General features: G+C 51.3%; 1 protein-coding gene across 1 annotated transcript; it reads left to right on the plus strand.

The window, feature by feature from the left end:
* Positions 1-1,791: 1,791 nt before the first annotated feature.
* On the plus strand, positions 1,792-26,051 carry MSH5 (mutS homolog 5). The gene is given in 26 exon segments (XM_078616913.1): positions 1,792-1,986; positions 2,611-2,814; positions 3,284-3,487; positions 4,189-4,312; positions 5,644-5,724; positions 5,899-6,006; positions 6,248-6,369; positions 6,823-6,932; positions 7,489-7,524; positions 8,180-8,262; positions 9,012-9,057; positions 9,566-9,704; positions 10,387-10,449; positions 10,852-10,977; positions 11,558-11,630; positions 12,782-12,891; positions 13,543-13,632; positions 13,870-13,957; positions 14,401-14,587; positions 16,085-16,211; positions 16,778-16,927; positions 18,346-18,420; positions 19,493-19,636; positions 20,457-20,750; positions 21,817-21,890; positions 25,949-26,051. Coding segments are annotated over 26 exon segments (3,153 nt in total). The 5' UTR covers positions 1,792-1,794.
* The last annotated feature ends 816 nt before the right edge of the window (positions 26,052-26,867 follow it).

The following is a 26,867-nucleotide window of genomic DNA, read 5'->3' on the forward strand; positions in this document are numbered from 1 at the left end:
TTTTCCGATCACAACACAGGCGATGACGATGTAATCGAAACGTCATCGCTTGTGTTGTGATCGATCACTACACAAGCGACTGTCATCGCTTGTGTTGTGATCGAAACGTCGTTTTTTCCGATCACAACACAGGCGATGACGATGTAATCGAAACGTCATCGCTTGTGTTGTGATCGATCACTACACAAGCGACCGTCATCGCTTGTGTTGTGATCGAAACGTCGTTTTTTTCCGATCACAACACAAGCGATGACGATTTAATCGAAACGTCATCGCTTGTGTTGTGATCGATCACTACACAAGCGACCGTTATCGCTTGTGTTGTAATCGAAACGTCGTCATCGCTTGTGTTGTGATCGAAAAGTCGTTTTTTTCCGATCACAACACAAGCGATGACGATGTGATCGAAACGTCGTCATCGCTCGAGTTGTAATCGAAATGTCGTAGTTTTTTGTTTGTTATTTTCGTTCAACCTATCTACGTGCCTTTTACCGAAAGACCCAAATAATACAAATGAAAGCTGATTTTCCGTCAGTGTAATTGTTACTTATTATTTACCATGTTATGTATTAAACGGTGATCGTTGTGTCACATCTTTGTCTTTAATCGCATTTCCGTGGTCCCGGATCATTTGGTGGGGACGCCGTCTAAGTCGGACGTTATATTCGAGAAGGAGATGAAGCGATATAACGTGGATACACATTGCAGATGTCGTACAATAGAGACGATAGAAAGGGCATACAGATGAGAGAGAAATGAGACGTCCATAACAGACTTTTGAGATGTATGTTTAACGTCTTTCGCACCGTACGTTGAGGATGGACAACAAACTAAAACACACAAAAGCAGTTCTCAAGAAATACGTTTTAAATCTGGATTTAAAAGTACATAGCTCCCAATGGGATTCCTAATGAAAGTAGAGCTGCAGACAACATAGCGACTATTCTGACACGCTATATATATTGTGATGTTTATTAGGAGTTCAAATTATATTTCACGCACATAATCTCCTTATACGCGTCCACCCATTCAATCCGCTCACAATGTTACATTTCCTTCGACCCACCGCACATCTGAATATTTAAACACTGGAGGAATCCGATGAACTATAAAGTTATTTTTCACACATGTCCAGCCACCCCATTGCCTCCTCCTCATGTGCCATGTCTCCATATCTATCAACCCGTACGGGTTATCCTTATTCTTGTGTAGGTAAATTGAGTGTTCAGGTCCATACGGCGTACAGCCGTTTCAATACGGGGCAACTACAAGCATGCGTCTATTTGCGTTTTTCCCTTGTGATGGAACTTTGTAGGATGAACGTTGAGATTTATAAGGGCACGGGGTGACCAATAGGGTCTGAATTAGTCTAATAAGGTAAGCACTATAAGGGGTTGACAGGTATGTGGTGGTGAGTGTACTAGTGGTGTCTATTTATTTGTGTTTCTTCCTTGTGATGGGAATTTGTAGGTTGAACGTTGAGATTTATAAGGGCACGAGTTGACCAATAGGGTCTGAATTGGTTTAATAAGGTAAGCACTATAAGGGGTTGACAGGTATGTGGTGGTGAGTGTACTAGTGGTGTCTATTTGTTTGTGTTTTTCCCTTGTGATGGAACTTTGTAGGATGAACGTTAAGATTTATAAGGGCACGGGGTGACTGATAAGGTCTGAATTGGTCTGTAATAAGGTAGGCACTGGTAAGGGGTTGACAGGTTTGTGTCGCCCTCTCAACCCCACCAACTGTTTACCCGTCCCCCTTGCCATTTTGCCCCCCTTGCAGCAGGAGCTAACCATGTCACTGGGGCCCACGCTGGATGCCATGCTGAGCGGGGGGCGATCGGCGTCCAGCCTCGACAGGGCGACGGGACCCTCCTCGTCGCTATCTGACGAGTCCGAGATGAGTGAGGAGGACGTGGTTTTGGTGCACAAGCCGGCCACTTGGCCCCGGTGCGAGGAGGAGAGGGGGGACCAGCCACAGGCCCAGGTATTTTTTGGGGCCCACGTTTCTCTGACATTTATATTGCCATTCAATTCATTTTTACATTTTACCAGGTAATGCCCCACTGACCTATAATAACTCTTTTTTTTCTAAAGCGACCTGGCGATCACAAATGGTAGCTCAACTACGTGGCTTATCATCACGTGGATATTTAGCAGCCAAATACTGTTAAACGCGTGGTGTTGATTCTACAGGTAAATTGAGTTTTTAGGTGCATACGGCGTACAACCGTTTCAATACGGGCAACAACAAATTTGCGTCTATTTGTGTTTTTCCCTTGTGATGGGACTTTGTAGAATGAACGTTAAGCTTTATAAGGTCACGGGGTAACCAATAAGGTCTGAATTGGTCTAATAAGGTAATCACTATAAGGTGTTGACAGGTACAGTATGTAGTGGTGAGTGTACTCCAGGTGTCTATTTGTGTTTCTCCCTTGTGATAGGAATTTGGAGGTTGAACGTTGAGATTTATAAGGGCACGGGGTGACTGATAAGACCTGAATTGGTCTGTAATGAGGTAGGCACTGGTAAGGTGTTGACAGGTATGTGTCACCCTCTCAACCCCACCAACTGTTTGCCCGTCCCCCTTGCCATCTTGCCCCTCTTGCAGCAGAAGCTAACCATGTCACTGGGGCCCACGCTGGATGCCGTGCTGAGCGGGGGGCGATCGGCGTCCAGCCTCGACGGGGCGACGGGACCCTCCTCGTCGCTATCTGACGAGTCCGAGATGAGTGAGGAGGACGTGGTTTTGGTGCACAAGCCGGCCACTTGGCCCCGGTGCGAGGAGGAGAGGGGGGACCAGCCACAGGCCCAGGTATTTTTTGGGGCCCACGTTTCTCTGACATTTATATTGCCATTCAATTCATTTTTACATTTTACCAGGTAATGCCCCACTGACCTATAATAACTCTTTTTTTTCTAAAGCGACCTGGCGATCACAAATGGTAGCTCAATGAAGTGGCTTATCATCACGTGGCCATTTAGCAGCCAAATACTCTTAAACGCGTGGTGTTGATTCTACAGGTAAATCGAGTTTTCAGGTGCATACGGCGTACAGCCGTTTCAATATGGGCAACAACAAATATGCGTCTATTTGTGTTTTTCCCCTTGTGATGGGAATTTGTAGGTTGAACGTTGAGATTTATAAGGGCACGGGGTGACTGATAAGGTCTGAATTGGTCTGTAATAAGGTAGGCACTGGTAAGGTGTTGACAGGTATGTGTTGCCCTCTCAACCCCACCAACTGTTTGCCTGTCCCCCTTGCCATCTTGCCCCCCTTGCAGCAGGAGCTAAACATGTCACTGGGGCCCACGCTGGATGCCATGCTGAGCGGGGGGCGATCGGCGCCCAGCCTCGACGGGGCGACGGGACCCTCCTCGTCGCTACCTGGCGGGTTCGAGATGAGTGAGGAGGACGTGGTTTTGGTGCACAAGCCGGCCACTGGGCCCCCGTGCGAGGTGGAGAGGGGGGACCAGCCACAGGCGCAGGTATTTTTTTCTGGCTCACGTCCCTCTGACATTTTATTGCGATTCAATTTATTTTTACATTTTACCACGTAAGGCCCCACTGAGCTATAATAGCTTTTTTTTTTAAGCGACCTGGCGATCACAAATGGTAGCTCAACGAAGTGGCTTATCATCACGTGGACATTTTAGCAGCCAAATACTCTTCAACGCGTGGTGTTGATTCAAAATGTGGAGTGAAAAAAACGGAAGACCCGGAGAAAAAATCCACGTGACCACGGCGAGAGAGAGAGACAAGCAAACTCCAAATATACAGCAGGCGTTAGGGTCGGGATAGAATCTCACGACCTCCTGTATACCAAACGAGGTAGTTAACATCTCGCCACCGTGGCACACGGATTGAGGGGTGGCCTGCACAGGTCCCCCATTACGACTCATTTCGCAGGGTTTTTCAACTGGTGCTCCGTGGAGGATTTATAAATTGAAAGGGGGGGTGGGGATGCCCACATAAGAATGTCTGCTTAGGGCCTCCAGCAACCATACCTGCGTGGACAACCACACGACTTAAGTGGCATTAACTTAGAAAACATTGAGTACTGTTTGTGATTCACCGTGACTCACACCACGGTGTGTGTGTGTGTGGAGATTGGTCTCGGTGGGGCCTGGCAAGTCAGCGGTGATGTGGCGAGGCTAAATTTTGTTTTTTTTTCTGGGCGGCCGGGCAGGTGGTGCTGAGCATAATGTGGAACGGAAGGATCCTGGGCATGGCCTTCTACGACTCCGAGGACGGCAACGTCTACTACATCAACGACACGCCCGACACGGATAACAACTCGCTTCTCAAACGCGGTGCGGACACTTGCACGCAAAGATCCCCCCAACCACCCGTGTAGCCTCCACAAACTTTTGGGGCCAAGTGCTCGTCAGCGAGTGTATATCGGTGTCTCAGCAGGAGAGCGTGTATCGGTGTCTCGCGATCACAAGGTTGCGCATCCAATTCCTGGTTGAGGGTTGTACTCCGCCAATCATTCATCTGGCATCAATAAAATAAAGTACCACTTTGTGGGAAGGTAAAAAGTGTTTGTCCTATGGATAGACTCGCCCACTACAGGCTTAAGGCTGGAACAAGAAATTAGCACGATCTCAATGTTCATTCAAACAGGAAATCGCTTTGACTTTTATTTGATGCCGGAATGGTGCACGTGGCGGCGGTAGTGGTCAGCACCCCAGTGCCTATGTTTACGCACCACTCCAGGTACTTCTTTCAGGCCATTTCGACCTAGGGAAAGCCAAGGACCGGTTTTTAATACTGCTCGCCACAGATGCCAGCCGTGGCTGGAAATGAAATTCTGCTGGCTGGGTTTGTACCGCTGTGCGCCAATGACTGCACCCCCCCCCCCACTTCCTCCACGCAAACTCATGCAAACACTTGCAAAAAAAAATGCACACGCATGCATCTCTCCACCCCAATTTCCCATCTTGAGTCAATTCTCAGTTTATTTTGCACGCTAATCATTTATATCTTCAGAAGCCTTTGCACATCCCTTTCAATTGCACGTGACTCACCGTCTGACAAAACCGTGAGCGTGCTGCTCTCGCTTCAGCTGTGCAAACAAGATGCATCCTCTGTGTGTCTTTGTTGAATAAGCTCTCAGGTCTTCAAATGAGTCACTTTTTACGGTGTGTATGGTCAAGGCTGAAACTATCAAAGCTTCCTCTCGTCTTGTGAACCCCATTTCACTTCGTGTGCGAATCTGGGATTTAATCCATGAGCCCTGCCAAGCCACCTGCTCTCCCCCAGATGTAGTTTGTTTGAAGGGGAACTGTATTTACGGACGGGGAACATTTGTAAAGTATTCTTTGTTTTACTCGGATATGAAATGACCCCATTGGGACACATGAACATAACGTTCATATCCGCCACTACTGGACATCTGTGAAAGAGAGCTTTATAGCATATCAGATGCCTCCAATATAAATACTGATTCTATTCTGATGAAACTACTGGATATCTGTGAAAAAGAGTTTTATAGTTCATCGGATTCCTCCGGAATAAATACTGATTCTGAAACAACACTGCCTCTTTTGCAAGGACCACCCTGTGGTGGTTTTGTTTTCGCCATTGCGCTATACCTGGACCGGCAACATGGTCGAACCGGGCGGCTGTCTGTGCTGCGCAGTGATTTTCCAGCTGAACCCGACATGCATCATCACCAGTGCCAAGCAGAAAGACAGCTTCTTCAAGATGCTCGCCAACCCAGGTGAGAGTGGCAGGTCGTGGCGCACCGCCGCCTTGCCCTCCGTACGGACGCTCACTCCACTCGCTCACGCGACCGTTCGTTATGGGTATCGCAGCCAGCACAGGCAACTGGGCCGAATTAGATGCTTCAAAGCCAAGGTGTGGGGTGGCTGGCTGCCTGTCTGCGTGCGAGCAGACGGTGAGGTCGGTGAGAAGAAGGCCCCCGAGGGGGATGGCGGTGAGCAAGTGGATGGTCGTGAGCAGGGAAGTTACAACGTGGAGGTGCTGCCCAGCTTGAACTTCTGTGGGTCTGGGGTGGAGGTGACGTGGCACGGGGCTCGAGCCACACACTCACTCGGTGTTGCGTCACACTGGCTCAGTGTCACGCTGACTCAGTCTCTTTTACGTGCGACACCAAGTTAGCAGCACTCTTGTCAAAGCATTACTTTGGTCCATTCTCGGCCGTACATTGACCATCAGGAATGGCTGCTCTCGGCTAACGTACACACACGCACCCTTACATGTGTGTGTGTGTGTGCTTCTAGTGGTGGAAGCCGGCAAGCAGCGTATCCTCAACACCAACCTGCCGGGCATGTTGCCGGACCTCACGGAACAAGAGCGCATCTACCACTTCGTGAAGATGGTGCCGTTCGACAATTCTTATATGGTACCGCACGGGATTCCTTTGAACAGGGAATAGCGATTCTTACAACCTCGGGACAGGTGCCAGTATTGCATTATGTTGCAGAGTGGGGCGGGCAAGACCCATGTTCGCCATGGTGGCGAGATGTTAACTACCTCGCCTGGTATACAGGGGGATCGTGGGTTCGATCCCGACCCTGATGCCTGTTTGTTTCCATGTTCTTCCCGTGGTCGTGTGCATTTTTCTCCAGGTCCTCCTGTTTTTCCCTCCACGTTTAGAAACATGCGTTTAGAGTATTTGGCTGCGATAAATTTCCACACAATAAGCCACTTCATTGAGCTATCATTTGTGGCCAGGTCGCTTTTGAAAAAGTGGTATATGGCTCAGTGGGCCTTACCTGGTCAAATAAAGAAAAATGATGGTGTTGGTGGTGGCAGTGCCAGTGCTGTTGGTTATCTTTGTTGTGTGTGTCTGCAGTTGTGTGCGATGGGCGCACTGCTCAAGTACGTGGAGCAGAAAAGGGTGGGCGTGGAGCTGGAGAACAAGGATGTGCGCGTCCCCATCATGGCCTTCCGCATCTTCATGCCGTCCGTGTCCACGCCGGCCACACCACACCGCCGTGACCACAACCACAGAGACAACCACAGCACCTTGAACACAACCACATTGACAGCCACACCACTCACAGCTGTCTTCACCACCGGCACGACCACACAACTCGTGGCGCTCACAGCTTTCATAACCACCACCGACGCAACCACACCAATGGAAACACAACCCACGACACTCACTGCTTTGATCACCACAAGCACAACCACACCACTGATCACAGCCACAAATACCCATGTCGTACGCAACTGTATACACGGTCCTCTTTATCACCCAACCCACAGTATACATAATTTAGTGTCTCACCGAAACTAAGCATGTATGAGTCTTAAGCCGTCTTGCCTTTCTCCATTTCGTAAAATATTAAATATATTTGTTACAAAACAGCACGACTAAATAGATTTACAGCCGTTTTTTTTTGCACAACAATGGAACACATGCAATACGTTTCAGCAGTCGACGTGAACGAGGCGTGGAAAAATGTCTGGTTCTGTCAGTATTGACGCAAGCATGCGTGCGCTTCTCTCGTCCCAGGGAGGACATCGTGCACGTTGACAAGAACACCTTCCGGTACCCAGCACAGGCCTGGGGCGCCAACAGCAACAGCACCAGCACGGCACATGAGGGCAAAGCGTGCACCACTGGCCCTTACACGAGACATTTGGGGGAACCGCCTATTCCGTCAGGACAAACACAATAGACAGAGGCGCCATCTGCACCACCAGCACTAGCAGCACAATACATATGGAAATCACCTACACCACCAGCAGCACAAAACACAGGAACATCAGCTGTAGCAGTAGGACCAGGACAAGACACGGACTCCACCTGCACCATCCATCATCAGCTCAAGTTCCGGGGGCGTGTGTCTGCGTGTGTGCACATGCGTGTTAATATGTTTACGTGTTTGCATGTGTGTGGGGGAGCGGTAGTGTAGCGGTTAACGCACTGCGCTATGAACCCGGCGGCCCGAGTTCATATCCCACTCACGGCCAACGCTAGTGATGATTGTCTGAACCGGTTCTTGGCCTTCCATAGGTCAACTGAGCCTCAAGTGAGTACCTAGTGTGGTGTGTAAACATCGCCATTTGGAAGACAAAGGAGGCTGGGCATAGTGCTGGCCAACCCACCCTTTTGTGTGCTGTGCCGGCCTTTCGAGGTACTCGCTCACAACACTTGTCCCAACAGTTTGTTATGGCTTCACGGGGGAACTTTGTCTTTGCAGCGCCTTGCAGATATTTAAATCTCGGACTCACCCGTCAGCGTTTAAAAGTGTCTTTGGCGGCAAGGAAGGACTCAGCCTCTTCGGTAACTGCTCGCCACTCACTCACCCACTCGTTTCTCCACTCCGCCCCCTAAACTGCTCACTTCCGGCCCCCCTCACCCCTCGGCTAACTCAGCCACCTGCATGCCCGTTCACTCAACGCCAGCACAATCGACCTCTCATTGCTGTCCTCATTCACAAGGGATTAACCTCCCCGGAGCACAGTGTCCACCATCCACTTCAATCCTCATCGCTCACATTGAATACCAACACAGAACCTATTTTTTTTGTTTGTTTAAACTGCATAGTTACTACGGATCCGGCCACCCAAGTTCGATTCCCAGTCACGTCAAGTATCACTTCTGAGCAAAATCCGAACGGGTCCTGGACCCAACCTCACTTTCACCAGCCAGCACTAATCGGCGTGGTGAAGTTTTATTAAACAATCCCCATGACCGATACATTGAGGTCTTTACCCAATAATCAATTGATAAAGGGTTGTGAATTATTATTATTATTCCTGGTTTATTAGGCGGGTCAAGTTTATTCGGCAGTAGAGTGAGCGGCACGCAATCAGAAGCGTGCGAGTTCAAATCCGGCTTGGGGATTGCCTTGCCATATGAACATGCAATTTCCACTACTTGCTCACGGCTGTAAGAAAACGATGAGCGCACACTACTTCGATGCTCGTTTTGGGCAGGAAGCCACTCATAACAGTATTTTAAATCGCCACTGTGTTCAACGTCGGTGTCGTAAACGGGGACGGTCATCAGTATCGCTGTGTCTCCCGCAGGCATCATGAACCGCTGTCACTCCCCTCCTGGCGTTCGCCTCCTCGAGTGAGTCCCTTCGGGCACCCCCCCCACAAGAGTGTGACTAGAACAGCCACAAGGGAGCAGGGTTAGGGCCGTGTTGGTGTTCAGGCTATGTGGTGGAACGTGGCTGTATGAGTGGTCATAGTGTGAATGCCATCACGGTTGTTATGGTGGTGGCTGCTACCTGTTATGATTTTGTTCTGGTTGGTAGTGTGTTGTGGTAGTCTCTTGGTTGTGTTATTGATTGTGTTACGCTGATGGTTGTGTTATGGTAATCTTCTGGTTATGGTATTGTGTGTTTAGAGTTATGGTAGTCTTACGGTATTGCCTTGGTGGTGATTTTGCTACGCAAATTTTCACCTTAGCGATTGCATTTCAGTAACGATCGCATTGTGGTGGGTGTCTGAGTAGTGGCATGGTAGAGGATTGTGTTCAGGTTGTGGAAGTATTACAGTCGAGTTACGATGCTGGATATGTTGCCGCTTTGGTCACTGGCCGGGGCGCTTCCTCCCCACCATTTCGCCCACTCCAGGATGTGGTTCCGCCGCCCGACGCGCAACCTGCAAGAGCTGTCGGACCGCCAGGACGTCGTCGAGTTCACCACCTCCCCATGCAACTGTGAAGTCGTCAAGAGGCTGCAAAACTACCTCAAGCAGATCCGGAGCCTATCCGTGAGTCCCTTCAGGGCTGCCCCCCCCCTCCCTCACCATTCACGGCATTAAATAAGAATAAACTTGCACCACGAGCGGCTCTCCACAGCGGGGCCCCCCCACTCACCACTTTGGCCAAATCCGTCACGCTCCCTCGCCCCCCATGTGCATTCACTCTCTGTTGTAGGCCTTCCTCTGTGTTGTGTCTTAGGCCTTTCCTGGGTTAGTAGGCCCCTCTCCGGCAGTGTTGAGGTCTGAGCGTCCGCTCGGATCCATAAACACTCAAAGCCATTTCTCATGAACGAGTCCCGTGACCAAGGCCAGATGGTGGGGATCACGCCCGGGAAGATTTTGAAGGTCGCGTCTCTATGGCGCAGCAGCAGCTGCGGGATCTTGTGGAGGGTATAAAGTGTTGGCAAGGTGTGGTGGCATCAACGGCTTTGGCCACTTTGACATCTTGATGTTTAATGAAATAGTGGTGGCGGGGAGGCTCAGAGATCAGAGCACTGAGCTGGCACTCCTCATTTCCCTTGTTTAAATCTGCGAAAGGGCCCACGATTAAACCAGGTTCTCAAGTGTTAGACACTTGTAACTATTACAATTCTCTGCACACGGGTGTCTAACGTCTCCACCATTCTCAGCGGTCTCCTGCAGATCTCCCGTAATAGACATCAGACACCCGATGTCTTCTCTACCCCCACAGAGAATCCTCATCCGAATGAAGATTTCCCACGCCACTGTGCAAGACTGGAAGGCACTCTACCAGGTGCCACCCCCTCCCCCTACTGCCGCTTGCCATTGCCACACCGCGGGGTTCCGTGGTAGTACACCTAGAGGCCATTAAATGCCCTGCCGGGCGCCAGAGGACCAACACACTACCCGCTGCGCCAGTACCCGTGTGCGGCCGATAGTGCAATTCTTACACCAGGAATTGCCACCTGTGGCAGCCTTGGGGAAGCCTCGTGACACCGTCCTGGAAGAGTAGGCTATTGCTTTCCAGTAATGGTCCAAATCATGCATGCAGCAAGACTCTGGTACCCATTCATATCACACGTGTTGTAGTGGTGAAGTTCATAACAAAATGATGGGTGGTGGTGCTCGTGTTGTGAAGTGATATTCTGCGGTAGAGATTGCACCATGTGGTGATAGTGGTGTTGGTTTGGTACAGACGGTCTTCCACCTGGTGTACATTTGGGAAACGTGCCGCAATCTGCCTCAGAATGTGAAGCTCTTCGCCAGAATCAATCACACCTCCAGGAACCTCACCTACATCAGCTCGCTGCTCGCCAACGTGGTAAGGTGGACGCAGAGTCCACATGCCTGCACTCGGCGCCCAGCGCTGACCTGCCCGTTGCACTGGGTACCTCCATGGGCCATGCTGCGGTGGTGGTAGAGTAGCGCGCGTACAGGGAATGGAGATGGATCACCTGCTCTGGGGATGCGTGTGAGCGTGCTGTGTGTGTGTGTGTGTGCAGGACCCCCCGGAGGTAGTGGGGTGAAAAGGGATAAGTCGCCTTAGGCTTCACACAAAAGAGGGTGCCACGGCGGGTAATATGGACGGTGAAATAAGGGGGCCCCCACGTGGTGGCATTGTGGCCCCGGGCCTCCAGGAACCTCCAGGCGGCCCTGGGCGTGTGTGGACGTCTGTGCGTGAGCGTGTGAGTGGTATGTCTCATGAAGTGGTCGACTCAGCCTCAAATGAGTACCTGGCGTGGTGTGTAAAAATCACTACTCGGGAGACAAAGGCGGCCGGGCGTGGCGTTGGCCACCCACCCCCTTGTGTGCCGTGCCAATTTTCATAGGCGTTCGCTAACAGCACTCGGCCCAACCGTCTGTTAAGGTTATACGGTATGAACGTGGTGGGCACGTTGCAGATGGACTTTGAGTCGAGCAAGATGGAGAGCAGATGCGTGGTGAAGCCCAATGTGGACACCTCGCTTGATGAAAGTGAGTTGCTCGGCATCCCACTTCATGTATAACCAGAACAAGAGCACTTGCACTAAGTGTAGACACTCACCGTAACGCCACCAACGCTTAAAACACTAACCTTAACGCTAATCCAAGCACAAGCCTCGATGTTCATATCTCCAATACTAACCGTAACATTAACCCTAACAACCAATATTCTCAACAATAATATCAACACTAACTCGAACACTCATTGCGAACACTCACCCTACTAATAATACACTAAATATAATACTCCCCATAATCTTGCCATCTGGCTGCCGCCTGATGATGCCGGTTGTAATTACTGGCCAAACGTCGTACTCAAGATTGTAAATGTTGTGGATTTGCTTTCCAATACACCGGTGTGCTGTAATAGTAATGAATTGGCATGCTCTGTTTACGTGACAAACCTTACGAATTGGCTGTGTCGGGTGGTGGAGGGTTTAATGACATTTCTATTTACGCGATCTAACCTAAAAAAAATCTGTTTCATGGATGATATTGGCCGCGAAAGCCCACGTGTAAAACTTAATTAAAATTAACACTGACGTGTGTATGTTGAACTTCTATCGCACCGTACGTAGCCAACAAACTAAACACTAAAAGCAGTGCGACACTAACCTTACCACTAATCCGACCTAACGCTAGCCTTAACATGAATCTCTAACACTCTGAATATTAACACGAATTACCAATACTATCCTCAATATTCATAATTCCACCTATTCCGAACACCAACTCTGCCATCAGCACGAACACTAAATATAACACAAACCTTAACCCTGCCATTAACAAATAACTTCAAAAATAATCCCTCACACTAACCTTGTTGTCCTTCCCCCTCACCTCCGATTTACACAGTTGACACTAAACCAAAGACGAACACCAACTCTACCTTTGCGCTAACCCCAGACAAAAACATCTTCTACAAATGACCGAAGAAAAAATCTTCCTCACGTACTCCCAGCTCTCCCTGTGAGTGCGTGAACGAATCCCTTGAGGCTCTCTGCACGTTTAAACGAAACCTATTGAATTAAGGGCTGTGGGGAGGGAGTGAGTGGGACCCCCCCACCACCACCGCCCAGGTCTCCCTTGCGAGAGCGAGCGCCCCCTCACCGCGTCTGTCCTTGCGGTGCCGACACGTGTAGAGAAGCGCACGTTCTACGGGCTGCCGGACTTCATGACGCGCGTGGCGCGTGACGAGCTGGAGGAGCTGGATGTTCGCATCACCTCGTGCCGCATCATCTACCTACCGCAGGTGCAGCCGGTGAAGGGGTGGTGCCAGTGGTGGTGCCAGTGGTGATTGTGCTGGTGATTGTGGTGGTGATTGTGATGTGATGAGCGGTAGTGTAACGGTAAGCGTGCTGCGCTACAAAGCCGGCGACCCGAGTTCGATTCTCGCTCATGGCCAACACAAGTGACGATTATCTGAGCCGGTCCTGGGCCTCCCCTAGGTCGACTCAGCCTCAAATGGGTACCTAGTGCGATGTGTAATCATCGTCACTGAGGAGACAAAGGCGGCCGAGCGTGGTGCTGGCCGCCCACCCCCTAGTGTGCTATGCCGGCCTTCATAGGTGCTCACTAACAGCACTTGCCCCAACAGGCTGATAAGGCTATACGGGGGATCTTTGTCTTTGTTTGTTAGCGATAGTGTTGATGATGGTGTTGAGTTCATGCGTTTAGAAACATTTTTAATCAACATGCGTTTTAGAGTATTTGGCTGCTATAAATCTCCACGAGATAAGCCACTTTGTTGAGCTATCATTTGTGATAGCCAGGTCGCTTCTGAAAAGAGTGCTCATATACCTCAGTCGGGCTTTACCTGGTAAATAAAAAACATAGTTCAGCTTTAGTTTAGAGTCCGTGTGTGCCTCGCTCACTCGCGTGTGCCCCGCACTGGCGCATGCAGCTCGGGTACCTGCTCTCCGTGCCACAGCTGCCGGAGATGGAGAAGGAGGCGGAGGAGGGAAACTTTGAAATTGAGGGCCTTGAATTCATGGTGAGCGCAGGGCACTGTCGTAGCATCCCCCGTCACCACACACACTCCCCGCACGCACGCACGTGAGGATGACACACTCTAACCACACACTAAACATTCATCTCTCAGCCAACATTCACACTCGCCACACTCCATAATATTCACAGTCAGCACATTCATCCAAAGTTACCGCAACACTAGCCCCAACAGTCTTCCCCAGGCTATATGGGGGGTCTTCGTGCGCGTGTGTGGTGTCAGTTTGTGTCGAACAACAGGGTGCACTACCGGAGTTCCCGCACGCAAGAGCTGGACCAACTGCTGGGCGACGCTCGGTGTGAGATCAGAGGTGAAGCTCGCAGCTCCATCTCCATTGGCCTCCCTCTCACGCGTGTTTGTCTTTCTTTCTTAAGGGAATTTGGCGTCCTCCCGCACACGCAAAAAAATACTCATTGAAGATTTGTAACGCACACAGATGAACAGGAAACCACAAGACGAGCGGAGCGGCTGCAAATATCAGACCACGTCTGTGGTCCTACATTTGGATGTCTGGCCAACTCCTCTAATGAGTGTTGCTACACGTGAGAGTAAACCGGGCACTGTATATTATATATCAGCGCATGCAATCAGCAGCATTGGGCCAACACAAGCAAACTCTTTGATCGGTCTCAATACTGTTAGCACCGTGGGGGGATGGGATAATATCGAAATCGGTGTTTACCGTTTGGACGATGACGGTAACACGATGAACGCGACGGGCGCTGACGAGAAACCGCCGGCGCCATGCGCCAGACCAGGAGCTGGCCATCGTGCAACAGCTGCAGGGGAAGGTGATGGAGCAGGCGGCCGTGCTGACGAAAGCGATGGAACTTGCCGCTCGCCTTGACTGCCTGCTGGCGCTGGGCATGGTGGCGCGCGATTACGGCTACCGGCGCCCCCGCCTCACCACCAGCAACATCATCAACATCAAGGGCGGCCGGTGGGGCCACGCGGTGCCGCGTATAAACACGCATGGACGCATGCGCACACACACACACGAGGACATAGACAACACACAAATACAAAGATCCCCCGTTTAGCCTGAACAGACTGTTGGGGCAAGTGCCGTTAGCAAGCTTCGGCACACAGAGGGGTGGTGTGGTTTGCACCGCCTTTTTGTCTACCCCATTGCTGATGTTTCTACACACTGCACCGGGTGCTCATTTCAGGCTGAGACGACCTATGGGAGGTCCAGAACCGGCCCAGATATTCGTTATCGATGTTGGCCGTGAGCGGGCATCGAACTCTGGTCGCCGGGTTCGTAGCGCAGCGTCATAACCGCTGTGGCACCGTTCCCCCCACACGAAGCACAGCCACACACTGAGGTACTCTCACCCCTAAACAAGTAATTGGGGAATTCAGAGAATTTAGATGAAAGATTTAATTAAAGCCGCTGATGAATATCAGCCAAGACAAGGGGTTTAATATCGCAGCTCTTATTAAAGAGCGTTACAGGAGCATGACTCAGTGCCTCCCTACAGATAGGACCCCCTGGCGTGGAATGCAGTGTAGTAGGACATCTCTCCCCAGCGAGCCCATTCCCACACGACTGAAGCCTCCGTTGGCACGGCTCCGGTTTATTTGTTTAAACCAGGTGAGAGAAGTCAAGACGCCGGGAGAGAGTCTCACTTGCGAGGATTTTAACTGATTCGTTGGTGGCACTTACAGCGATGCGGAAGCACGAACTACGAAATTAAAAATAGCCGTAATTTGAAATTGTACTGTGCCACACCGACGAGCGGGGAAAGTAGCCTGGCAGCGAACCTGCGCCAACATTTGCCCAAGTTCTGTGGTCCTTAATATATTAAGATGTTTTCGGCCAATTTCAAATATGCACTGAAAGTAGGACCATTGCCCGAAAACGTCGCTTATTCAATGTTATTTTGTATTTTATTTTTGTCTTGAGATATTGTCACCTCCAACAATGATCCCGGTTCACCAAAATGACGAAAGCAATGAAATTAAATAAAGACAGCAATGAAAGAAATAGAAAATCAGGACCAAATAAAACCTCGTCACGGGAGAAATAGAAAATACTGCACAAGCATGAATCAATATTGAAGAAAATGCATTTCCTGTAACGTAGTAGGCTGGCTCAGAGAATGCTTTTAAACCATTCAGAGTGCAATTACGATGCAGAAATATGAAAATATTTAGGGCAATTATTGCACTGATATGTCGGCAGACAAGGATAGTCAAAGTGATTTACTGCTAAAATAAACATTGAGGCATTGGTGCTCATCCGTTTACAGCCCTGAGCCAGTGGTGAAAATTCCACATTCCTATGGCGGGGGGTGTGTCCATGGGACGACATTAACGTCTTCAGAGTAACTTTTTAGACGCGGATTTTTTATCGGAAACATTTGGCCCCGTTCCTCCACCGTGATGATGATGATGCGATAACGACGATGATGGCGCCGCATGTGCCGTTTGCCAGGCACCCGCTACTGGAGCTGTGCACCGGCATGTTCGTGCCAAACCCTATGGTCAGTGACATGCACCACGGCAAGATGAAGGTGATCACGGGGCCCAACGCATGCGGCAAGAGTATCTACCTGAAGCAGGTGATATTCACGTGGACGCACAAACAAAATATCCCCCTCCGTGTAGCCTCACAGGCTGCTGGGACAAGTGCTCATTCACTCACGAAACAATGACAAGATCTCACTGCGTAGCCTCAACGCCTTAACAGACTTTTGGGGCAATTGTTGCGAGCGAGCGCCTGTGAAGGCTGGCGCGGCACACAAAGTGGGGGTAGGAGGCCAACACCACGCCCGGCTGCCTTTGTCTCCTCAGTGCTAATGTTTACACACTGCACCAGGTACTCATTTAAGGCTGAATCAACCTGGGGAATGCCCAGAACAGTTTAAATATTCGCCATTGTTATTAATCATGAGTGGGAATCGAACTCGGTTCGTTAGGTTCATAGTCGAGTGCGCTAACCACGAGCCACCGCTCAACCACCCACTCACACACATTATGCAGAAACACACAACAAATATCCCCCATGTGGCCTACACACGCCGTTGGGGGCAAGTGCTGCTCTTGCCATTTTATACCGTCGGCCGGATTGTTTTGCATCACCGCCTGCGGCTGATGCCGCCACCATCCGCCGTGTGCCACGGTGCAGGTGGGGCTGATGGTGTTCATGGCGCTCATAGGCAGCTTCGTGCCGGCCGAAGAGGCGGAGATTGGGCTCCTGGATGGACTGTACTCGCGGGTCCAGACCAGCGAGAGCATCTCCACTGGCGCCTCCACCTTCATCATCGACCTCAACCAGGTGGTGCCCTGTGGTCCGATCGCTTCTACAGCAGGACGTGTGGCAAAAAAACTATATTGAAGAAAATGCAACATAGGTTGGCTCGGGTAATGGGTTTTTTTTAAACCGTCCAGAGTATAATTAAGATGCGGAAATATGAAAATATTTAGGGCAATTATTGTACTAATATGTAAGCAGACAAGTTTAGTCAAAGTGATTTACTGCTAAAATAAACATTGAGGCATTGGTGCTCATCTGCTGTTTATAGCCCAGAGCCAGTGGTGAAAATTCCACATTCCTATGGTGGGGGGCGAGTCTGTCCACGGGACGACTACTATCAACGTCAAAATGTGGTTCTAATTGTATTGACGCCAGAGGGAAGATGGGCCAAGTGAACGCCCAACCAGGATTTGGGTATTTCAAGATCTGATCGAGCTGCGTTGACTTACGGTTGCTGAACGAATAAGTGATGAGGTCGCGCTCATTATACACAAAGTGCTTGCCACAAATGAACCACGATACCTCGCTGATCTCGTCCAGGAGCACAAACCATCACACGAACTCCGGTCATCCTCGCAGCGGCTTGCTTTTGGCTAGCTATCGACAAAAGACGGTCACCGCATCGTGCGCTTTCAGATGCGCTTCTGTGGCCGTCTGGAACGCTCTTCCCTCCGATAGTTGGAAGCCACTGGTGCTATGCACTTTTAAATCTAGATTTAAAACGAATTTCTTTAGAACTTATTTTTGTGTATAGTTTGTTGTCTTTCCCCCACACCGCCGACTACATACGGTGCAAAATAAGTTCAACATACATTGGTCCTGACTGCTGGCGGCCTTGATCACCGGTGGTCTCCATCGGAACCTCAAGATACCAGTTGATTTTGTGTAACCAGATGAGAACTCAGGAGACCAGGATTAAGGTATCATTTGCAAGAGCGATCTGGGTCACCGAAATTATAAAAGCAATAGCATAACAAACACAAGTGCAACACGGCAGCAAATAGAAATTATGGGCAAAAAAACATCAGCATTACAGCAGAAATCGAAAATGGCACACAAACATAATCACGATTGCATAAAATACATTTCCAGGAATAAAAGTTGCCTTGAAACATTTACTTGAAGAAAAACACATTCATATGAATATTAAGTTACAAAAATATTAACAAGAGTAGGCCATGGTCCGTCTGCATTTGAAATTACCTGCAAATTACTCAATTGGACTATATATAGCAATCGCACCCCCCCCGACTGCAAAAACTTGGCAGAACCCTCCTGAGAAAGGGTCACGAGACTCAGTGAGGTTCTCCTTGATAAACCATCGTAACAAAATAGTAAACGCACCTGCAATTGAAAGTTACACACCCCATCCTCTCCCTCCAAAACCCCCCTCTCGCGATTGCTGCCGATGTGCCTTGCATGTGGGTGTCCGCTCACAGATGGGGTCCAGTATCGCCGGCGCTACCGAGCACTCCCTGGTGCTGGTGGACGAGTTTGGCAAAGGCACCAATGCGGTGAGCGAGGGAGCGGTTGACGGTGAAGGGTCGAGCGATAGAGGCTGGTGGAACGTTGCGTGGTTGAGTGCAAGTGGTTGAGTGAGTAGCTACAGTGAGTGGGGAGGATAAGTTGTTGATTGCGAACGGCTAGGGTGAGTGCCTGAGTGAGTGACTCGGGTGAGTGGGGAGGATAAGTCGTTGAGTGCGAACGGCGAGGGTGAGTGCCTGAGTGAGTGACTCGGGTCGAGTGGTTGAGTGAGTGGGAAGCATAAGTCGTTGAGTGCGAACGGCTAGGGTGAGTGCCTGAGTGAGTGGCTCGGGTGAGTGGTTGAGTGAATGGGGAGCCTAAGTCGTTGAGTGCGAACGGCTAGGGTGAGTGCCTGAGTGAGTGGCTCGGGTGAGTGGTTGAGTGAGTGGGAAGCAAAAGTCGTTGAGTGCGAACGGCTAGGGTGAGTGCCTGAGTGAGTGACTCGGGTGAGTAGTTGAGTGAATGGGGAGCCTAAGTCGTTGAGTGCGAACGGCTAGGGTGAGTGCCTGAGTCAGTGACTCGAGTGAGTGGGGAGCCTAAGTCGTTGAGTGCGAACGGCTAGGGTGAGTGCCTGAGTGAGTGGCTCGGGTGAGTGGTTGAGTGAGTGGGAAGCAAAAGTCGTTGAGTGCGAACGGCTAGAGTGAGTGCCTGAGTGAGTGACTCGGGTGAGTGGGGAGCCTAAGTCGTTGAGTGCGAACGGCTAGGGTGAGTGCCTGAGTGAGTGGCTCGGGTGAGTGGTTGAGTGAGTGGGAAGCATAAGTCGTTGAGTGCGAACGGCTAGGGTGAGTGCCTGAGTGAGTGACTCGGGTGAGTGGGGAGCCTAAGTCGTTGAGTGCGAACGGCTAGGGTGAGTGCCTGAGTGAGTGGCTCGGGTGAGTGGTTGAGTGAGTGGGAAGCATAAGTCGTTGAGTTCGAACGGCTAGAGTGAGTGCCTGAGTGAGTGGCTCGGGTGAGCGGTTGAGCGGCTGGGGAGCGTGAGCCGTCGAACGAGGCGCGCTTCCCAACACGGCTCCCGAGCGAGCTGGTGGAGTTGTGAGCAAGCAGTGCCACTGCGGTGTGCAGGCGGACGGGCTGGTGCTGCTGGCGGCCGTGCTGCGCCATTGGCTGTCGCGGGGCGAGCGCTGCCCCCACGTCATGGTCTCCACGCACTTCCACAAGCTCCTGCAGGATAAGCTGCTGCCAGAGAGCCCACTCATTTCCTTGCAGGTGCTCGTGGCAAAGACACAAAAGACAAAGACTTCCCCCCCTCGCTCCCCCTCGTTTAGTTTGACACGTAGTAAGGCTTTCGCGACCAATTGTATTCATAATGAAGGTTTTTTTGGGTTAGATCGCGTAACTATAAACGTGTCGTTAAACTCGCCACCACCCGACACAGCCAATTAGAAAGGTTTGCCAGGTAAACAATATTGAAGAAAATGCATTTCCTGTAACGTAGTAGGCTGGCTCAGAGAATGCTTTTAAACCGTTCAGAGTGCAATTACGATGCAGGAATATGAAACTATTTAGGGCAATTATTGCACTGATATGTCAACACACCACCAGTGTGTTGGAGAGTACATCCACAACATTTACAATTTGAGTACCGTGGCATTTCACTGGTAATTACGTCCAGCATCAATGGGCGATTTTGGCAGAATTCAGAGAAACGTCACGGGTAGCATCCTTCACGAACCTCCTCCACACACGCACACTTGTAAACATGCACGCACTCGAACATAACAAAGACCCACCATATGGGCTATATGGACTGTTGAGACAAGCGCTGTGTGAGCACAGGCTGACAAGGTGCACGACAGGGTGGTGCGGACAGGGCCCCGATGTGATGGCTAAAATGTGTTGAGGCTGCCAACGTCGAGGCCACCACTATGTCGAGGTTGTTCTAGCATTGCGTCTGCCACTTTGTTGTGGCATAGCTCAGTGTCGACGCTTCGACTGGTGAAGCCAGCCCCGACGCTGAGGCTGGAACTGCATAAAGGCCGCCGCTTGTGTTGTGACCGGCCCTTCATCTTGGCCGCGTGCGTCGTAGACGTTCGAGACAGTGCAGGAGGGCGAGGAGCTTGTGTTCCTCTACCAGCTGCGGGACGGCGTTGCCAGCTCCAGCCTCGCGGTCAACGTGGCCCAGAACACCGGCCTGCCCGCCAAACTCTTGCAGCGCGCCACCGAGGTGCCACACTGCGGCGGTGGGGCCCCAACGTGGCCGCCACCACCACCACCATACAAAACCGCCATTGCCCTCTCCGCCAGCATCAGCGGCAGACATGAACCACCACCATTAGTACCACCTCCAATACGTGAATCACCCATTACAGAGGTTTTTTAGGTTATATCGCGTAAATATAAATGTGTCGTTAAACCCACCACCACCCGACAAAGCCCATTAGTAAGGTTTGTCACGTAAACAGAACATGCTAATGCGTTACTAGTACAGCACACCGGTGTGTTGCAGAGCAAAGCCACAACATTTACAATCTGAGTACGACGTTTCGCCAGTAATTACAACTAGCTTCATCAAGCAACAGCCAGACACAAACCACCGCTTTGCACACATTGCACCACAACGCACATACACATGACACGACAAAGACTTCTCTGGCCAATGCTGCTAGCGCGCACTTAATAAGGCCAACATGGCATACAATGGGGTACGTTGCTGAAGTTTAGCCGCCCAGCGGTCCGCTCGTTGTTGTGAGCTCTCGCTCCTCTGGCCTCCATTATTGTCGGAGGGCGACTGCCAACAATTTCCCAGTAGCATCCTTCACGAGCCGCCTCCACGGAGGCCAATCTTGACACTGCTGGTACCAGTCATCGGCAAGTCCACTCAGCTCCCGCATCCTCTTGGACCACATCACCCCATGTCTTCTCTCGCCTGTGCCACACCCGTTTCGCATCACACACAGCACCTTACGTGTATCGCCACCAAACACACACACAACCGTCATAGTTACACACACGTCTGTCATAGCTACACAAAGATCCCTCGAATAGCCTTAACAGACTGTTGGGGAAAGTGCTATTAGCGAGCACCTATCAAGGCCAGAACGGCACACGAGGGGGTGGGTGGCCAGCACCAGGCCCAGCCGCCCTTGTCTCCCGAGGAGCGATGTTTAGACTGCACCAGGTACTCATTTGAGGCTGAGTCAACCTAGGGGAGGCCCAGGACCTGTTCAGATAATCGTCAGTGGAGTTGGCCATGAGCAGGAATCGAACTCGGGTCGCCGGATTTGTAGTGCAGCACGCTAACTGCTGCACTACCGCTCCCCATAGCTACACACGCACAGACAGCAGTCGTCGCACACCACACACCGCACACACACCAGGCACGCGTGTTCCCTGGAGGTGGTTCCAGGTGAAGGTGCCGCCCTCACGCCGGCCGTGCTCCTCGCCAGGTGTCGGAGTGCTACCAGACCCACAAGCCCATCCCTTGCATCGACCAGGCGGCCGCCGACAAGCAGTACCAGAGGTTTTCCCGGCCACACCACATCCAGAAGCTACCACAGCTTTACACAGCACGACCCACAGTCTCTGCACGCTACAAACAGTCTTACCCACCTCAGCTCTACACATCCCGTGACTATGGTGCCCACCACTCGATGGTACGCCGCACCAGCGCACACTGTGCAGTGCGTGAAGGGTGCGGCGCACGGAGTGTGTGATGGCGAGTGTGTGATGGCGAGTGTGGGACTGAGTGTGGGACGGCGAGGAGCATGGGATGGCAAATGTGGGACTGAATGTGTGACTGTGAGTGTGTGATGGCGAGTGTGAGACTGTGAGTGTGGGACTGTGAGTGGGGGGCTGGTAAAACAACCCCCTACCTCCTCGTGGTGCCGGACGGGCAACGCTGTCATGGACAGTGCTGTGCGGGGGAGGGCCAATTCCGATTGGCCCTCTCCCCTCATGGCATCTGTGACTACCACAGCGGCTAAATGGGGGCTCTGAATGGGTGCGAGGGGCTGGTAACCCCTCCACCTTCAATTAACTACTACTAAACTACGACCGAAAATTTTAATTAACAAGCTTGTGCTGGAGGCCTCGGGGGGGACAGGCGTCTATGATGTCTCCTGGCCAAACCCCATTTGGCGGAGCCAGGAGATTGAATTTTTACCCTCGGGGCTCCTCCAGAAACAACAAAAAGCCACTACGGATGGCCACGTGGAATGTTCGAATGCTCACTGCGGAGGAGAGGCTGCCACTCCTCTGTCGGGAGCTGGACCGGTACCGCCTGGATCTCTGTGGCATTCAGGAGGTCCAGTGGACCGGCTCTGGTTCCTGCCACCATGAGGGGTGGACAGTCCTATACTCGGGGCAGGTGACTGCCAAACAACAGGGAGTGGCTCTTCTTCTGAACAAAATAATGAAGGGGGCGTGGGAGCGTGGTGGTGAGGTGTGGGAAGCTGTAAGCCCCAGGCTATTTTGGGCTCGCCTTCCCATCAACCGGAGGCGAGGAGTGGTGGTCGTGGTTACTTATGCCCCCACCGAAGACGAACATCCGTGGAGGGATGCAGGCAAGGCTAATGAGTCAGATGCCTTCTATGACCTCCTGTCACAGGTGCTAGCTAAAGTGGCCCCTCGGGATAGTCATCTTGTTGGGTCACTTTAATGCCCTAGTTGGTCATGATGCTGGCACCTGGTCTGGAGTGATTGGAAGGCATGGACCAGATCAGCTCAATAACAACGATAGGAGGCTGCTAGATTGTTATGCAGCCCATGGGCTTATAATTACCAACACGCTGTTCCGGCATCGGCGCATCCATACAACATCATGGATGCATGCCGGGTCCAAGCAAGAACATCTGCTGAACTATGTAGTGACGGAACAGCGGATGCGGGCCCATGTCCTTGACACCAGGACCTACCGTGGAGCTGATCTACCCTCTGACCATCGACTAGTCATCTGTAAGATGTGCCTGCCATTCTTCCACTCCGGTGGTGGGTGTACACCCAGGACCCCATTCAAACCTAAGGTGGCCTGGTCTCAGCTAGCTGATGAAAGTTGCAAGCGAGAATTTCATCATCGCTTGCGGCTGGGGTTGGCATCGTCCCCTACTCCAGATGTCGAGGGTAAATGGGTGAGGTTAAGGACTGTGACTCAGGCAGCTGCAATGGCTGCTTTGGGTACGCGGTCCAGACCTCCCCAGAGACCCTGGCTGACAGAGGAGGTGTTCAAGCTGTCTGAAAAAAAGCGACAGGCCCACTCTCATCAGCTACAGCATCCCACGTCGGAGAATGAGGAGGTTCGGAGAGCCGTGAGGCGCTGCAAGGATGGGTGGTGGTCGCGGGTTGCTAAGGAGATGGGAATCTGCCTCAAGGGCCCGCGATCACAAATCCCTATTTAATTCCATCAAAAAAGTAACCTGCAGCGCCACACCTATTACCATCATTAGGGGAAAAACGGTGATCCAATCTCCGACCCCCAGGAACAGATTTGCAGATTTGCTGAGCATTTTTGTGAAGTCCTGGGGGAGGGGAAATCCCTCCACATGGAAAACATCGTGGGACAAAGTGGGGATGACCCTGCTGAGGCTGCAGTGCCTCAAATATTGGAAGAGGAAGTCACCCCCTTTGAGTGGCTGTCTGAAGTGCCATCTGTTGAGGAAGTACTGAAGGCAATCCAGAGTCTGAGACCAGGAAAGGCACCGGGCAGAGATGATCTCCCAAGCGAAATGCTGAGGGAGGGTAGCGTTTGTGCACAGACTGCCCTACATGACATCATAACAACAGTCTGGACCACTGGACGAGTTTCGCAGGACTGGAAGGATGCCCTGGTGGTCCCCATTTTTAAGAAGGGAGACCACAAGACTGTAACAACTACAGAGGCATCTCACTCCTCAGTGTGCCGGAAAAGGTCCTGGCAAGGATTATTCAACACCGACTTGCCAGGCACTCTGAGGAGAGGCTTGTGGAGCCCCGATATGGTTTCAGGAAAGGGAAGGCCTGCACAGATGCCATATTCTATGTCCGTTTGCTACAGCAGAGGTGTAGGGAATTCCAACAAGACCTACATCTGTGCTTTATTGACCTGGTCAAGGCTTATGATACCATCAGTCGGCCTGGGCTCTGGGTTGTTCTTTGTGCTTTTGGAGTCCCTGACCCGCTGCTCACGATCATTAAGAACCTTCATAATGGTGAGCGGGCCCGGGTAAAACTACGTGGCCGGGAGTCGGAGCCATTCCCTGTTCACCTTGGGGTGTGACAGGAATGTCCTCTGGCTCCAACATTATTTAACATCTATTTCGACCACGTAGTTTGTGAAGCCTTCAGTAGCTGTACCGGAGGAATTTCCATATGGTACAGATACAATGGGAGGCTGATCGATGCCCGGGTGCGGTCATGGGATGGCTCTCTATTGGTCAACCACGTTATGTATGCCGATGACCTGGTAATTGCGGCTCACTCAGAGGAGTTGGAGGCGCTGCTGCTGAACCTGGAGCTTGCCACTAAGAGGTAGGGCCTTACCATCAGCCCCACCAAAACGAAGCACCTGCCTGGGTATTTTGTACCATCGGGCGCTCCACCCCCACAACTCCCAATCAGTGATGGGGCAGTTGTGGAGAGAGTGAAGAGTTTCCCATACCTGGGCAGTGTGCTCATGACCGACTCCGGTTTAACAGCAGAGGTCTCACTCCGAATCAGTTGAGCGGCATTATCTTTTCATCAGTTGCGTAACACTGTGTGGAAGCTACCTGATCTGTCGCTCCGCACGAAGCTTCGGGTCTTCTCGGCCACAGTCATTCCCTCCCTTCTCTAAGCTTGCGAAACGTGGACCCCCCTAATGGAACATATTCGCAGGTTAGAAACATTTAGGCTGGCCGGCCTACGATGAATCCTGGGTTTAACCAGGCTGGATTGTGTGAGGAGCTCACAAATCCTTGAAAGATCTGGACAGTCCCATCGGTGAGCTCCTCCGGCAGGCAAGGCTGCGTTGGCTAGGCCATGTAGCCCGCATATTCGGCCAGATCGAGGAGGCTAAACGGGCGCGGCACGGGCGAGAGAAAAGATGGAGTGATGTGGTACAGGAGGATGTGGAGCTGAGTGGACTTGCCGATGACTGGTACCAGCAGTGTCAAGATCGGCCTCTGTGGAGGAGGCTCGTGAAGGACGCTGCTACTGGGCAGTTGGAGGCAGTCGCCCTCCAACAATAACGGAGGGTGGAGGAGCGACGCTCACAACAACGAGCAGAGCGCCGGGTGGCTAAAGCACAGCAAGTTGGCACAGTAGGGGACACAGGTGGTACATCAGCCAGTCATCTCAGTCAGTCGACCCGTGGCACCTGCTGGGTCTGCCCCGTGACCTCCTGCCAGCGGGCGTTCGACACTTCACGTGGCCTCAAGGTGCACATAGCCTGGCACAAGAATCGTGGTGACGTCACCGCCACTTCGTGGCGAATGGCGGTTGTTGGGGGACTGAGTGTGGGACTGTGAGTGGGGTACTGAGTGTGGGACGACTGAGTGTGTGACGGCGAGTGTGGGACGACTGAGTGTATGATGTTGAGTGTGGGATGGTGTGCTTCTGCTGCTGTAGATGGCAATTGCTCGTGGATAAGTTCCTGGAGATGGATATAGATGCAGAGGGCGCGGACGTGCACGCAATGCTGAAGGAGCTCATCAGCAAGTACGAGCTGTGACGGAGACAACAAACGCACCGCTCACTCACAACACTCGCACTCTACACATCACTCACTGTACCTTACTACTCAACACTCACCACTCTCGTTTTCCAACACACACGATACACAACACTCACGCTACACTTTGTCTTTAAAATACAAGGGGAAAAGTGTCGCTTGGAATCCAAATATGATGCCGGTATCATGTTATAATTTAAGCATGAGTTGTTATGCAAGAGTACCAGTGCAAAACCTAATACAGTTGTATATTACAACTATATTACGTTAACAGCTCGATGGCGAGATGTGGCGAAATGTTAACTACCTCGCCTGGTATAGAGGGTCGTGGGTTCGATCCAGACCCTGACTCCTGTATATTTGGAGTTTGCGTGTTTTCTCCGTGGTCGCATGGATTTTTCTCCGGGTACTCCACGTTTCCCTCCACATTTAGAAACTTGCGTTTCGAACATTTGGCTGCTATAAATTTCCCGTAATTAGCCACTTCGTTGCGCTATCATTTGTGGTCAGGTCGCTTCTGAAAACCAGCTGTATAGCTCAGTGGGCCTTGTCTGGTAAAATAAAAATAGTAAAACAATCGTAGGATATATTTCAGGTTCATTGGATTACTTTGTATCGATTCACACTTGTATAGTGAGTTCGACCCGAGTCGCAGACGTTGACTTGGAGGCAACACATTTATTTAACTCCAACACACGGGGTAACTACCCCTAAACAGAATAACAACCTGTGGTGGTGACCACCAGGCTAACTACACTAATTACAACGTAACTGCTACTACGGATCGGACCACAGCTCGGGTCCAGGTCCACGTGT

Source organism: Lampetra planeri, chromosome 3 (genome assembly GCF_965212315.1).
Source record: "Lampetra planeri chromosome 3, kcLamPlan1.2.h2, whole genome shotgun sequence".
In the NCBI taxonomy this organism is placed as follows: domain Eukaryota; kingdom Metazoa; phylum Chordata; class Hyperoartia; order Petromyzontiformes; family Petromyzontidae; genus Lampetra; species Lampetra planeri.